Source organism: Apteryx rowi, unplaced genomic scaffold (assembly GCF_003343035.1).
Source record: "Apteryx rowi isolate R43461 unplaced genomic scaffold, aptRow1 scaffold_719, whole genome shotgun sequence".
Taxonomy (NCBI): domain Eukaryota; kingdom Metazoa; phylum Chordata; class Aves; order Apterygiformes; family Apterygidae; genus Apteryx; species Apteryx rowi.
The window spans coordinates 115,099-127,848 of NW_020451004.1; the positions used below are offsets into that span (position 1 = coordinate 115,099).

Genomic DNA, 12,750 nt, shown 5'->3' on the forward strand with positions numbered 1-12,750 from the left:
CACTTATAATTAGACAGTAAAACACTGAAAGTGACTGAGGACTTTGCCTCTGAGATGTTTCCCTGCTGAATAAACTATTAAGCAATATGAAACTAAAAAGGAGATAATGTCTATCTAAAAGCATTTTAATGGCTTTAGTTTGCATCAAGTAACAAATGAATTAATAGAACTGTGTGCAATAACACTGAATGTTTTCTGGTTCTTTTAGTCTTCATTTTCTAAAATACTTCACCTTCAAGATACAGCATACTGTAAGGTATTGGGGAATAGCTGTTTCCATAATGATCAAAACTGTGTCCCCCGCTTGTGGCCTTTGCAACTTCTTGAATCGTCTTTCCTTTCTTACATAGAATATGTAAATAAAAATGTTACTGCACATTTTTGCCATAGATGAGTGTATTTGTTCAGTACAGATTGTGATGTGGAACTTTATATATAAATACTATTTCATTTTATGAAAACTTTAGTTTGTAGGATGTACCTTTGTGGCTTTCTTGAGATTGCCACACATCTACTGTTTCCTTGACAATAGCAATATAGACGCTGCTATCACCATGGGAATGGTACTCCTGAATGAAGCTGCTACATCCAAAGGCGATGTTGGAAAAAGAAGAAGTAAGTTACTTAGTGCAATTAAGAAAATATTTACACAATTAAAAGAAATTGAAAAATTACAAATATATATCTGATTAAGTTTTCAAAAAGTCTCCCTTAAACCAATTTTTACCTTTTGTGGGCTGGAGATTAAGAGAGTATCAAACTTGTGTAACTATACGTGCATTCACATGAAGTTATAACAGTATAAAAATATCTTAAGCATACTTAGCCAAGCTACTACTTGACACAGTATCTGCACAATGCAGTACTGTACAATATGAAGGTTTTTTGGCTCTTCAGTTGTATTGCAAGTTAATGAGGTAAAGAACAAAAGTTTCAAAACATCATTTTCAAAATGAATTTAGGCATTTAAGTTGCTTAAGATGACAACATCCAAAGGAGTATGAAAATTATTTTACTAGGTACACTTTGCCAGTATCATATGTCCCAGAGGAAGGTAAAAGCCCAACAGCAGATGTGGTACAGGACATATCTTAATCTGTAATGTCCAAAGAGTTTCATCCTGAAGTGCAAATTCTATATTTTTCTGATTTTTTTTATCATTCAGAATATTTAGAAGCTTTTTTTGTCAATGAATTGCTTAAGCACAGAGATTTAAACTTCCTAACTCTTGCGTTGAACAGCCTCTTACTTAACAGGACATAAGTTTACGCGAATACTTCCATCAGCCTTTGTACCTTTCGTAATATGTTTTTTCATAGCCCCTCTTATTTATCCCTTTTCTAATGTAAGGAATTCAGGACCTTTTAAAGGTATCAGACTTTCTATGCTGCTTCACCATTCTGTCTTAGTTCAGTTCTTTAGTATCTTCCATGCCATACACAGCACTCAGAGAGGAGTAGCTGACTGTTTTATGTAAAAGCTTTTTGTAACTCTTCCTAATTGCTAGTTGAATGTTAGCTAGGGATTTCTGGTCTACAGTGATTTTATGGTTTTCTTCAATGAGCTGTAGATGTCTAAATTCTTAAAATTTTTTACACTAACTTTGATACCAATGTCAGAAGGGACATTCACATGAATTTCATTGGAATGTAATCTTAGATCCTGTTTGACATCTGAGTCTGTGAAGATGGACACAGTGAAGTAACGGTGGGATACAGTACAAATTCAAACTCTATTCTGCTTGTGACCCTGATGTGAATGGTTTCTGTGTACCTGCCTTCCACTGTTCATGCTTGACAATTTATTCATCCATACCTTGAAATTGTATTTGAAATTCATGATTTCTTTACAATGAAATATGTTTATAAAAATTTTATATGGGTAAATTTTCTCAAAATAATTGCAGAAATTTTATATTTAAATTGACACATTAGTTGCCACATAGTCAATTTTAATAAAAAATATTTATCATCAGTTTCACTTGCTTCATCTTTGCTCAAAGCCAGCACACTTTTGAAGCATGAATATTGCAATTAAATAGCAAAGGTTTGGCTAAACTAGAAACAGGATAAGAAGAAAAGCTTTTAAATTCAAATGAGCTCACTAGAACTGAAAGATTATCTAATGTAGATGAGATGCATCTCAATTATGTGCATCAGCTTGTAAGATGCTGCCTTTTTTTTTGACACACAGTTGAACAAGCTATCATGACTGAAAAGGTTTTATRCTATTACTACACAGGTGCCAACTGGTGTCAAATGTTATTTAATTTAAGCATTTACTTTCCTAATTTGTTCTTAGCCTGAAAAGGCTCAAAGTGCTTGCATCTGGATGCTATCAAAAGGTCTGCATCATTGTTACTTATCTTAAAAACCTAAAGATTTATGCTGCTGTCAAGTTCAGAGAAAAAAATAATCTGGCCCCCAGCCTTAGATCTTATTACAGTGGAATGTTTTAGCCACTAAGAACTAGATAAGGTAATTACTATACTGCCTTCACCATTACTTTAGCCTTAGTTGACTAGAGAGAACATGACTCCATTAGTGAAAAGATATTTTTCTAAACATAATTTGTTTTCTGGAAAGAAAAAGCAAATACCTGTAAATTACATTGCTTGATATGAATAATTTACAGGGTTATTAAATCCATTATCAGCAGTAAGGTATTTACATCCACAAACATTTGAGTTGCAGATTGCTGCTCCCTTTTCTTGAAAATACATTCATACAGACAAGTTATTTTGCTTAATAACCATAAATATTATTTCCGCATGTGTCTGCAATCCTGTCAGAAGATAGTGGGCATCAGTAGGCAAGGCAGCAACACTTCTGTATTCTGTGTCAAAATTCTTCATAAATGATTTGACATAAATAATATTCTTTGTAGACATTCTAGATTTAAATCTTTTATGTACTAGTAAACAAAGTTATTTTCTTTCCAGTAATATGCCTGGTAGGCCTGGGTCTGGTGGTCTTTTTCTTCAGCTTCCTGTTGTCGATATTCCGCTCCAAATACCATGGCTACCCATATAGGTAATCTCTTATTAAATCCTCACTTTAGATAACTTTTTATATATTTTAATAACTTTGTGTATGTTTTAAAATAGCTTTTAGCTAAGAATTTGTTAGTTAATTTTTATCACTGAAGTCTATGGGAGCTGGAAGAAGCAGAAAGTATGGTGATTCATTCAAGCAAACCAAGAAGGTCTGAAAAGCTAATGGGCCTATCATAACTGTCACTGCAGACCAGCAGTTTTGAGCACAGACCACAGCATACACAAGTACGCCAGGAAAAATGCAAAAGGAAACACCTGCTTGAATTTTTAAACCTTTATTAGATATTCATTTGTGTATCTTTGTAGCTAAGATATGTGTGTGTGTGTGTGTGTGTATGTATATATATATATATATATATATATATACACATAGAAAACAACAAAAAAAAACCACTAGAAGGCACACAAAAAACAAACCAGTGTGTAGTGCTAAGTTCTGATTTATCGTTGAAAGTTCCCCATTCTTTTGTCAGCCACAGCAGAAGAGGAAAGAAAGGATTAAGGGGCTCTTTAAGGTCTCTCTGCATTTTGTAGGTAGATGCTTTTGGCTGGCAGGTTACCTACAGAGATAGTCTGGACTTTTGATTCACATCTTCTTCACATCAGCTGTTCTATTCTTTTTTAGTAGTCTGTCATGAACAGAGATGGATGGCCCATACCATTTTCTTATGATCCTGTTATCATTTTCAGAAGTACATGAAAAAGCCTAGCTAGCATAAGGAAACCAAGGAAAGGTACAGTTAGGCAAAGTCATCAGTGATTTAGAAATGATGGCCCAGGCTACTTAGCAATACAGTGACATTTCCCTAATCATCAAGTTTGTAGGACAAAACAGAGACCTGTTGATCTTTCCCGTCCAAAGCTTTGTTTTAAGATTGCTAAAATATTTTTAATGAGGAAGAGTCCTTCTCCTTTGTATCCTCCAAGACAACAGTTTCAATCCATTAGCTTCTGATCCTATTTGAAACTATACTTTTCTTCCTTTTGCCTCAGTCTTTGTTCCATTTTCACCTTTTTTCCTGTTAATGCTCACAGGCAACTAACATTTTATGTACTTTAGCCTTAGTCAGTAATAGCTTCAAATAGGTACATTAGGCCTTAGTTTTTTCTTTTGAAACATCTGAATATATATATATGTGTGTGTGTGTGTGTGTGTATAGTTGACATAGTCTTAAAATGCTATGCTAGACTTTATAGTACAGATAATATGCATCTGAGCGCTGTTTTCTCTCCTCAAGCTGGCCAGTGCATTTAAAAGAGATGAGATTTGCCTTTATTTCCAGTGAATTTATAAACCAATAGACTAATCCTTCACAGAATATTAGTCTGCATTACCATTACCATAGATGAAAGAGTATGTGAATGACATGCATGGTACAAGGTAGGTATAGTAACAGTTTTCTGAAAGATTTGACATTCTGAAATCCCATCTGATACATATTGGTAGTAAGGGATGCATTAGTACGGAAGTGTATCTATTAATGTTAAGAGTTCTGCTGTTTTTACGGTCACTGTTAAAGAATCATATGAGGAATACTTCTACAGTTTTTCTCAGATACTTCTTAGAGCTGATTTCTATGCCTAGGCCTTGTGCACTAGTGCAACAGGCAGCTTTATAGTCTGTGTTTTGTTCTGCTTATAGGATTCAGCCTTGCAAAACCAACTAAACCAATCTTACTTTTAAGATAATAGATAAAATTTTTCTCTTAGCTTTTGCTGTGAGACCTATTAACCTGTTTTCTTATTCTATTCTCTTCATGTAGGTTAATTGACATTTAATCTAGGTCATCTTAGATTTGTTCCTGGCATTCAGTAACAGCATATTTAAGATAGGAAAACTCTTCCCTTTGCAATAGCCACAGAAGGCCTGCTCCTGCTTTTTAGTCTTTCCTGTCAAGGGAAGAAGTATATAAAGAGCCCAGTTGTCTAATATTGCAAGGTTTCATTACTGTGCGGTTAATAGTTTGTCATCTGGGATAGTCTGTACAGCCTCTTGATATCCTTTCTAGAGACTACCTTTTAGCCCTGGGGGGACTTGGGGTGAAAGATTTCAGTTTTCCTATGTGTGCGATATTCTTACTTAAAGGGATTACAAGCTTGGTCTGCAGCTTGTTGACTCACTCAAGCAGCGCTGCTACAGAATGCCTGCGCATGGTCTGAGCTCACTTGCATCTTTTCATAACAAGTTTATTCAAGTGAAAGAAGTTTTTGTTTGTTTTGTTCCTTACTCTAAAATTTCAGAGCTAGTAAAGAAAACCTGAAGGTATAATGGCTTCGATTTTAGTCTCTTCATCCTAGGAATGTTCTTATAACCTATCAACAACATGCTTATACTGCAGAGACTGTTATCTTTCAGACCTTGTATGTTTTTTGTGAATATTAGCCGTGGGGATTTTTGACTACTGTATGATGCTTGGGACTTCTGAGACTGAACAGTATTTTGTGAACATGATTATGCTATGTGAGTTAGTCTATCTACACAGCACCATAGATGTTAATGCAGACCTATTTGCTCAGTTTTGCTACTTATCTATCTACTGTATTGTAAGCTTTAAGCATCTTATTTTAAGTAATATAGGGTTTTCCCTTACATTTTCTTGCTTATGTGTTTGCTGTATGTTTTGGGGGGACAGATTTTCTTTTCTCACCATTGAATCTATATTTGGTAAAATATCAGAGATTCTGGAAGCCAGTTTAAGTTTTAGGAAAATACCTATCTTTTCTATGGAATTTCTAGTAGAAGTTGGAGCCCTGTGTAGATTTTAGTCTCCTCACTTAGTATTGAAGCTAAGAATGAAGGACATCAAGAAGCAGAAAAACAAGAAGAGAGAGAACTTCTCAATTCTGCCAAAGGTTCAAGTTCAAGAAATTTAATTAAATCTACAATGCACGTGGAAGAGAAGTGCACCTATTCCTGTGCTAAAGCAAGTGAAGAAAAGACCAAAAGAAATTCAGGATAGTGCTGTAAGAAATGATTCATCACAACCCTGTTACAATCGGGTATTGCTGCATCATATTGTTACTATGAAGGAATTATTAGATCCATCAACCAAATTCTGTTCTAAGGAGCTAAGTAGATTCACTGTTGCAACTTACTAATCAGTAACACCCATCAAGTAAATTCATAAAAGAATAAACCCTGTGTGGATACATGAGAACATGAGAAATATCATTTAATAGCTGGCTCAGTGTTACTCAGTTTTCTTTGGGTTTGGGGGGGGGGTTGTTTTTTTTTTTACAACACTACTGCTCCTGCAGAATTAAGCAAGATTTTACAGGCTTGCTTGTACTGCCCTAGATTCTCCATTAATGGAAATTAACTAATCATTCAGTCTTAAATCCTCACTCAGTACAAAATTACTGAAAACTGTCACTAGAACTGATCCTACTCCTTTGCTGTTATCAACTTTCATTTGCTAGTTTCCAAATGGGTTGTTTACTTATCTGTTCCTTGCAGCATTAAATCTTTGAGGCTTCTGTGTGTCTCTTGGGGAGCTCTGACCCCATTTTCTGTAGTGCTATTGTAAATAAACAGGCTATTGATTCTTTGACACTTCAGAGATCTCAGCCATGTCATCTTCATGGCAAATCTGTTTGCTATAAAAACAGATACCATTTTTTAAGAAGAGAAGCTTCTACTTGATTTATGTATATAGTTCGAAAGAATTTTAATGAAGTGAGCATGCAGAACACTAAAGAGGAATATAGGACCAAGTATATTAATTCTGTTCTTCTCCCTTTGCCCCTTTAATTTCATATCCTGTATTTTAAGTTGTCTGCGCTTATATACATTCATCTTTTTGTTTCATTTCCTTAGCATCTTCAACAGAATCCCAGGGTAGATATATCTTAAGATGTGAAATTTGTCTGTCTTTTTACTTTCACTGGTTGTAGATTTCACCTTGAAACTATCAATCAGTCTTTTTGTGATGTGTTGTGTTATAGCTCCTCCTGATCCTCAGGCTGGCAAAGCTTTGCTTTAACAATACTAACAGCAAGGCATACTAATGACCTGTCAGTTAAAAAAAAGAAAAAAGAAAAAAATATTTATGTTGGCATACCTAAAGCAATATTTAAAGAAAACTGAAATTTTAATRCTATATATACAGTCATAAGCATCAACTTTACTGTCCTATTTCAAAGAAAGTCACTTGTGTACTCTGTCACTGAACAACTAAATAAGTCTTCTGTGAAGCAGCATGCATTGATAAAAACTGAAAAAGTAACACAACTGCTGTGCATCCTCTTYCTCACCACTGACCTGCATGTCGTGAAGATATATCAAAAAACGGTGGATGAAAATAAATCATGAGTCAAAGACTGGCGAAGGACTGTTATTTCCTTTTCTAATATGCATAAAACAAAAGACTGGTAATGCTGTTATTTCCCTGACCCCAGTAATGCCATTGTCATTGTTCTTTTCAGTGACAAACAGTAAAGGGTCCAGGGGAGTCCTAGATAAAAGCACAGGTCTATAAATGTGCTCTTTAGGGAGCCCATATGTATGTGGTAGGGGAAAGTAGAACTGTGTTTACATTTTTTTCATCCCCTTTAGACATTTTCCAGTTAAGTTTTTAACTCTTCCTTCCATAGTATATTTTTTCTTGAAGGCTAGGGTTGGATTTTCTTTTCTTTTTTTTTTTTTTWTGTAATGAATATGCAGGTAAAATACTCTTACAAATAAACACTCAGAATGGGAGAGGTGATGCAAAAAACTGGCAATAAGATGCACTCATAAATGGAGTCATCATGGAAGTTTCTTACTGAGTAAATGGAATCATGATGGATACTCATCCAACATGTAACAAATGCCTCTCCTAGAGCCATTTTTACCATGGCAAGGCCTTTTTGTGCTTGTACTTACCCACTTTTTTTTTTTTTTTTTTTTACAGGAGCAAGATGGAATTTTTCCTGTTGCTAAAACTTTTAATTTCTATCATTAACTGTTGAAAGATATTGTATTTGATTATCAAATAAATGTCACTTTACATGTTGAACATTTTTCCCTTTATAATGCTTTCTGGGTAAGACAGGAGTATTGATATATCTAAGAGAATCTTTTGGGGAAGACTTTTCCTTACCCCAAGATTTTCAGTGATTAAGTGATATATTAAGTATATATTAAGTTACTGAGCAATAAAATCTCATTATATTAGCATAGATTTTTTTCTGTCAAGTAACTGCAAGAGAAGAACGGAGAGAATATCCTTAACTATACACCAAAACCATGAACCGTAAGTTAAATTGCCAGTCAGGAAAGAGCTTGAAATTACAGTGGAAAGCTCTAGGGAAACCACACATTAGGCAGTTGTGGTCCAAAACACACATAGAATATTTAAAAGAATGGGGAAAGACAGTAAAAATGAATTAAAACATCAGTGCACTAATACAGACTATGATATTTCACATGCTGTAAGCAATTACTATCTCTTTGTCTTGCTATTTTTCTTAGTTAAATCAGACCTCTTGAAACAAGTTTAAGTATTTCTCAAGACAAGGATAGTTCTTTTGCTTGACACTGATTTGAGGTGATAGTTTCAAGGTGTTACCATTAAATTTAAACATTAACCAGCTTCTGTAAGAGCACTTTCAGCTAGGGAATGTTAGGAGTGCAAATATTTGTAACATGGATTTCTTCAAGAAGACAGACAGATAAAAGTGTTATTCACTATTTACTGATGCTAAAAAAAAAAAAAAGTCTCTCAATGATTTTTGTGAGCTTTGACTCAAATTTGCCAGCTGATCTTTGTTGTCTCTTCTACTTTGTTTTGTGGGTAAATTTCTTAGAACAATTTCTTTATTGTCAACATCTCTAATTATGCTTTCAATCTACATGTCGCACCATTTGCAGTTTTTTAAATCTGATTTTAGATGATTTGCATGCCTGAAAATTTGAAGTTTTCATGTAATTTTTCATTAAGTTGCTTTCAGTGCTGTAAGGTTTTTTGATAAGTGAAGTGCTTCATTATCAGATTATCCTTTGTAGCTATTGTATCTGCATGGATAGTATTGAAAAGGTAATACGAAGTCTTTAGTTAGACCATAAAAAAATATCAGTCTTTCAGAACTATATATTGGTAGAATGGAAAAATACATTATGTATTGACTAACAGAGAACTGAAACTAAGCGCCAAGAAAGCATAATAAGGAAGGTATGGCTTATTTTCATCAAAGAAACATAAATGTTAAATCAGACATGAAGTATTTGTTTATTGCTTAAATAAAAACAGTCAATGCACCAAGAAAAGACAAATTGCAAGATGCCCTAGAGGTGTAAAATTCCTTGCATACACTATATATACCATATGAGAAATGTCCACACTTATCATAATTAAGTTCATTTCAGTAAACAAATCCTGTATAATATTGAGCAGTTGAAGTTAAATACAAGTGATTAAAATTGAATAGTTATTTCTTTAAAATCTACAGGTAAAATATTAGTAAATAGAAAAAATGGTATTTTCAGACTGATGAAATTAAATTTATTAATAAATCTGAGTAATACTAACGGCTTTTTAGATGTTATGTTATCCATATTGACTTCATGCATAATTAAATTGATTCACTTAGAGTTTATGAACTCATAAATCTATTTCTGATAAATACTGAAATTCACATCAAATCTATAACATTACGTAAAAGAGGCTATCTTCAAATCTGAGGAAATCAGGATTGTTCTAAAATATGAGAGAACAATAATATACATTTGCAGATGTATACAGATGCATTAAGATGCAAAACAATACATCTTAAATTTACCATTTTCTGTATTCCTTCTCCTAATTTGGCTAGACACCGTGTTCTTCAGAAAGAAGCTGCCCAGTGAAATGCAAGAGGAAACAGCACAGTCTCCTCTGCTTACCCAAGCCATCCAACAACATACTGAGTTCACAGACCTCCACATTCCCATCTGTGTAAAGCTTCCAATTTCAGTGCAGGTTTCTAGTCCTTTAAAGAAATAGAGAACTGTATTTTAGGGTGGCTTGCCCCATAGCACAGCTCTTCAGAAGGCAATGCCCTGTGTCAAACCGTGTGCATGCCATTCTGTAAGTAGGACCTTCTTTATGTAATTACCACTTGTAACAATCTTTATTTTTACTTTTATGGCTTTCCCATAAGTCTTCTAGCTTTACTATTTACTCCTGTCTCCTCTACCTAAGTCAAGTTAGTTGTTGTCTGAAAGACCACAGTTTGGCCAACCTTTTCTGTTCTGTTTTCCCCTGCTTGCCATAATGGGATATGGTGGGGCTTTTTGTTTGTTTGTTTTCAGAACTACTCCAACATATATTGTCCATTTTGTCATTCTTGATTTTTCAGAAACCTTTCCTTCCCCTTCCCTTCTTCTGCTGCTCTCTGGTTTATGATTTTGGGGAGAAGGGTTGTTTTTCCTCCTTGTGTATCTAGCCTCCTAGACTTGTTTTATAACTTCTACATAGTTTGTGTTTACCCTATCCCATGTTCTGTATTATCTCTTAATGGCTAAAGATACAGTCTGCTTACAGACAGAAAGTAAGGAACAATAAATATGGCAGTGGCGTATTTATCCAAAATCACACATAATATTTACAATATTGATGACAATATTTATCTTTCTCTACAGTTATAAGCATATCATTAAGTCTTTAAGCCCTCTTGCATCTACAAATCTACATGCCTTTTAACTGTAATCTTCAGCCCTTCACTCTTCCCCACACACACCTTTTTTCACTACCACTGTTCCTCTCACCTCTTATTTTTTTCCTATAYATGACCTTATACCTCTAACCTAGGTCTGAATTACCTTTTTTTTTTTGGTCTTATACATTCTCCTCTGTTCAGCACCTTACAATTCGCCTGTTCGTGCAGTTGTTCTTGATGGCTTTTCCCTTTCAAAAATCAATTCACCCTCCAGCATCCAGCCAGTTGCCATCTGTTTTGCCTTGGTTTATATGTCTTGCCTAGTAAGCTTGTCAACTTTTTGCAGCAGGGAACATCTTTGTACTGGCACTGTCTTTTAAGTTTATGGTTTTGTATGGATGTTTTGTAATGATTAAGCAGTTATGCCATGAATAGAAAACTGACTGCTAAAAGTTACTACAACATGCATGTGCTAGAGCACACTGCGTATCTGTAAGGAGATGAAAGATCTCTTATGGAAAGCTAGAGGCAGTGAAGTTAAAGAAACTCCTCCATTCAGTACTTCACATAGTTCACACTATGGCCATATACAAGACTTTTCCTCTGTTTTCCCACTTCCCCATTTGTAAGATAACTCTTCTTTGGTAAGGTACTTGGAAATCCTTAAATGAAAGTAATGACAAGCAACATATACGTATTTTTGAAGTATGAAGTTTTGTTCCAGGGGAAAAGAAATGACAATAGGTATACAATGATGTAATATCATCTGAAACTTCTTTGTTTATTAAAATATTAAGAATTTAAGTGTCTGCAGCCCTACAGAGCCTTGCCAAGTCCTCTAGAATCTCCCCACTCGGGCCAGTTTAACAATGAAGAAAGAATGTTTTGAATAAATCTGAAACATTTCCTGGGAGAGGTAGTTCTCAATTTAAATAGTAAGAGCAGATGCAGAACTTGATTGAAGAGAACAAATGTTTGAAGTACATTTTGTTTTTTAAATTTTTTAAGAGGAAAATTTAAGTTTCAGTCACTCAAATTTTATTTATTTTGATAACTTTCATGCTTAGTAATTAATGGGATATAAAAATTAAAGAAATCATCATGCAAATGTTGAATGACTTTTCAAATGAATGTTTTGAAATACTTGTTTATTCTGTTAAAATAATTGCAATGCCATATTTTATATGCATTTTTCAGCACTTAATCTTTTTTTTTTTTCCTTTTCAGCTTCTTAATTAAATGAATTCAAGAGGGATTCATTTAGAGCTATTTCCTGTGAAGATAAGCTGTTACTGATATTATCTGCTTACCAATGTTACATGTATTCAAGAATCTTTTATTGGTTTATCTGTTTTTGTGATAAGTTATATAGTATGCTGATAGACAAATGAATGCAGTTTTATGCAATGAATGCTTAATTTATAGAAACATACAGTAAACATTCCATTGGGAAATGTTAAAGTTATGAATACAGTGTACTCAGTGGTCAAGAGTTTAAATAAAGTTCATTATAACAGGTGACTCTTTAAGGCTTCCTCATTAACATGAGTCCAAAAAGTGACAGGATTTTCCCTCTGAAGTTTGTTGTGAGGTTTTGAGATGCACTTTAGAAACTGAACAAAATATCATGTTTTTTTTCAACTACTGTTAAGAGAAATACTATGGTGGGAACCATAATTTGGGAACTACATGCCCCTTACCACCACTTTGCCTTGAAACTGTATAAGTTCAGGGAACAATAGGATTCTGCCCAGGATTTTTAAGAGGTGGTACACCAACTGTGCTAACACCATGCTATGAAGGTTCCCCCAAAATTCCCCATAGCCTTTGGTAGCCATGATGCTTCTAGAGATGGTACAACCCAGCATGCTCTTAGCTACAGCATAGATGGTAGGGTGGACTGAGTCTTGGAGAATTCCAGCCTGTTCAGGTAACATTCATTTTTATCAAATAAGCCTCCAGTTAGTCAAACTACTTAATAACCATATTTAAGATTCTGGGTCAATATTTTTGAAGATTTAGAACATACTAATACTAGTTTCCATACTTAATCATGTTTGGAGTGATATCGAACAAAT

The 12,750-nt window shown here is 34.3% G+C and overlaps 1 protein-coding gene across 2 annotated transcripts in view; it reads left to right on the forward strand.

Annotated features, from left to right (window-relative positions):
* Window positions 1–12,186, forward strand: part of TUSC3 (tumor suppressor candidate 3) — a 104,844-nt gene extending 92,658 nt beyond the window's left edge. Inside the window, exons 8-10 of one of the 2 annotated variants that reach the window (XM_026087481.1) lie at window positions 541–615; window positions 2,942–3,032; window positions 11,900–12,186. In XM_026087481.1, coding sequence (XP_025943266.1) covers window positions 541–615; window positions 2,942–3,032; window positions 11,900–11,915 — 182 coding nt within the window. In that variant the 3' untranslated portion in view covers window positions 11,916–12,186. Of the gene's footprint in view, window positions 1–540; window positions 616–2,941; window positions 3,033–7,947; window positions 8,149–11,899 lie in introns of those variants that run through there. The other variant, XM_026087480.1, reaches the window with a different exon arrangement.
* Window positions 12,187–12,750: the final 564 nt, after the last annotated feature.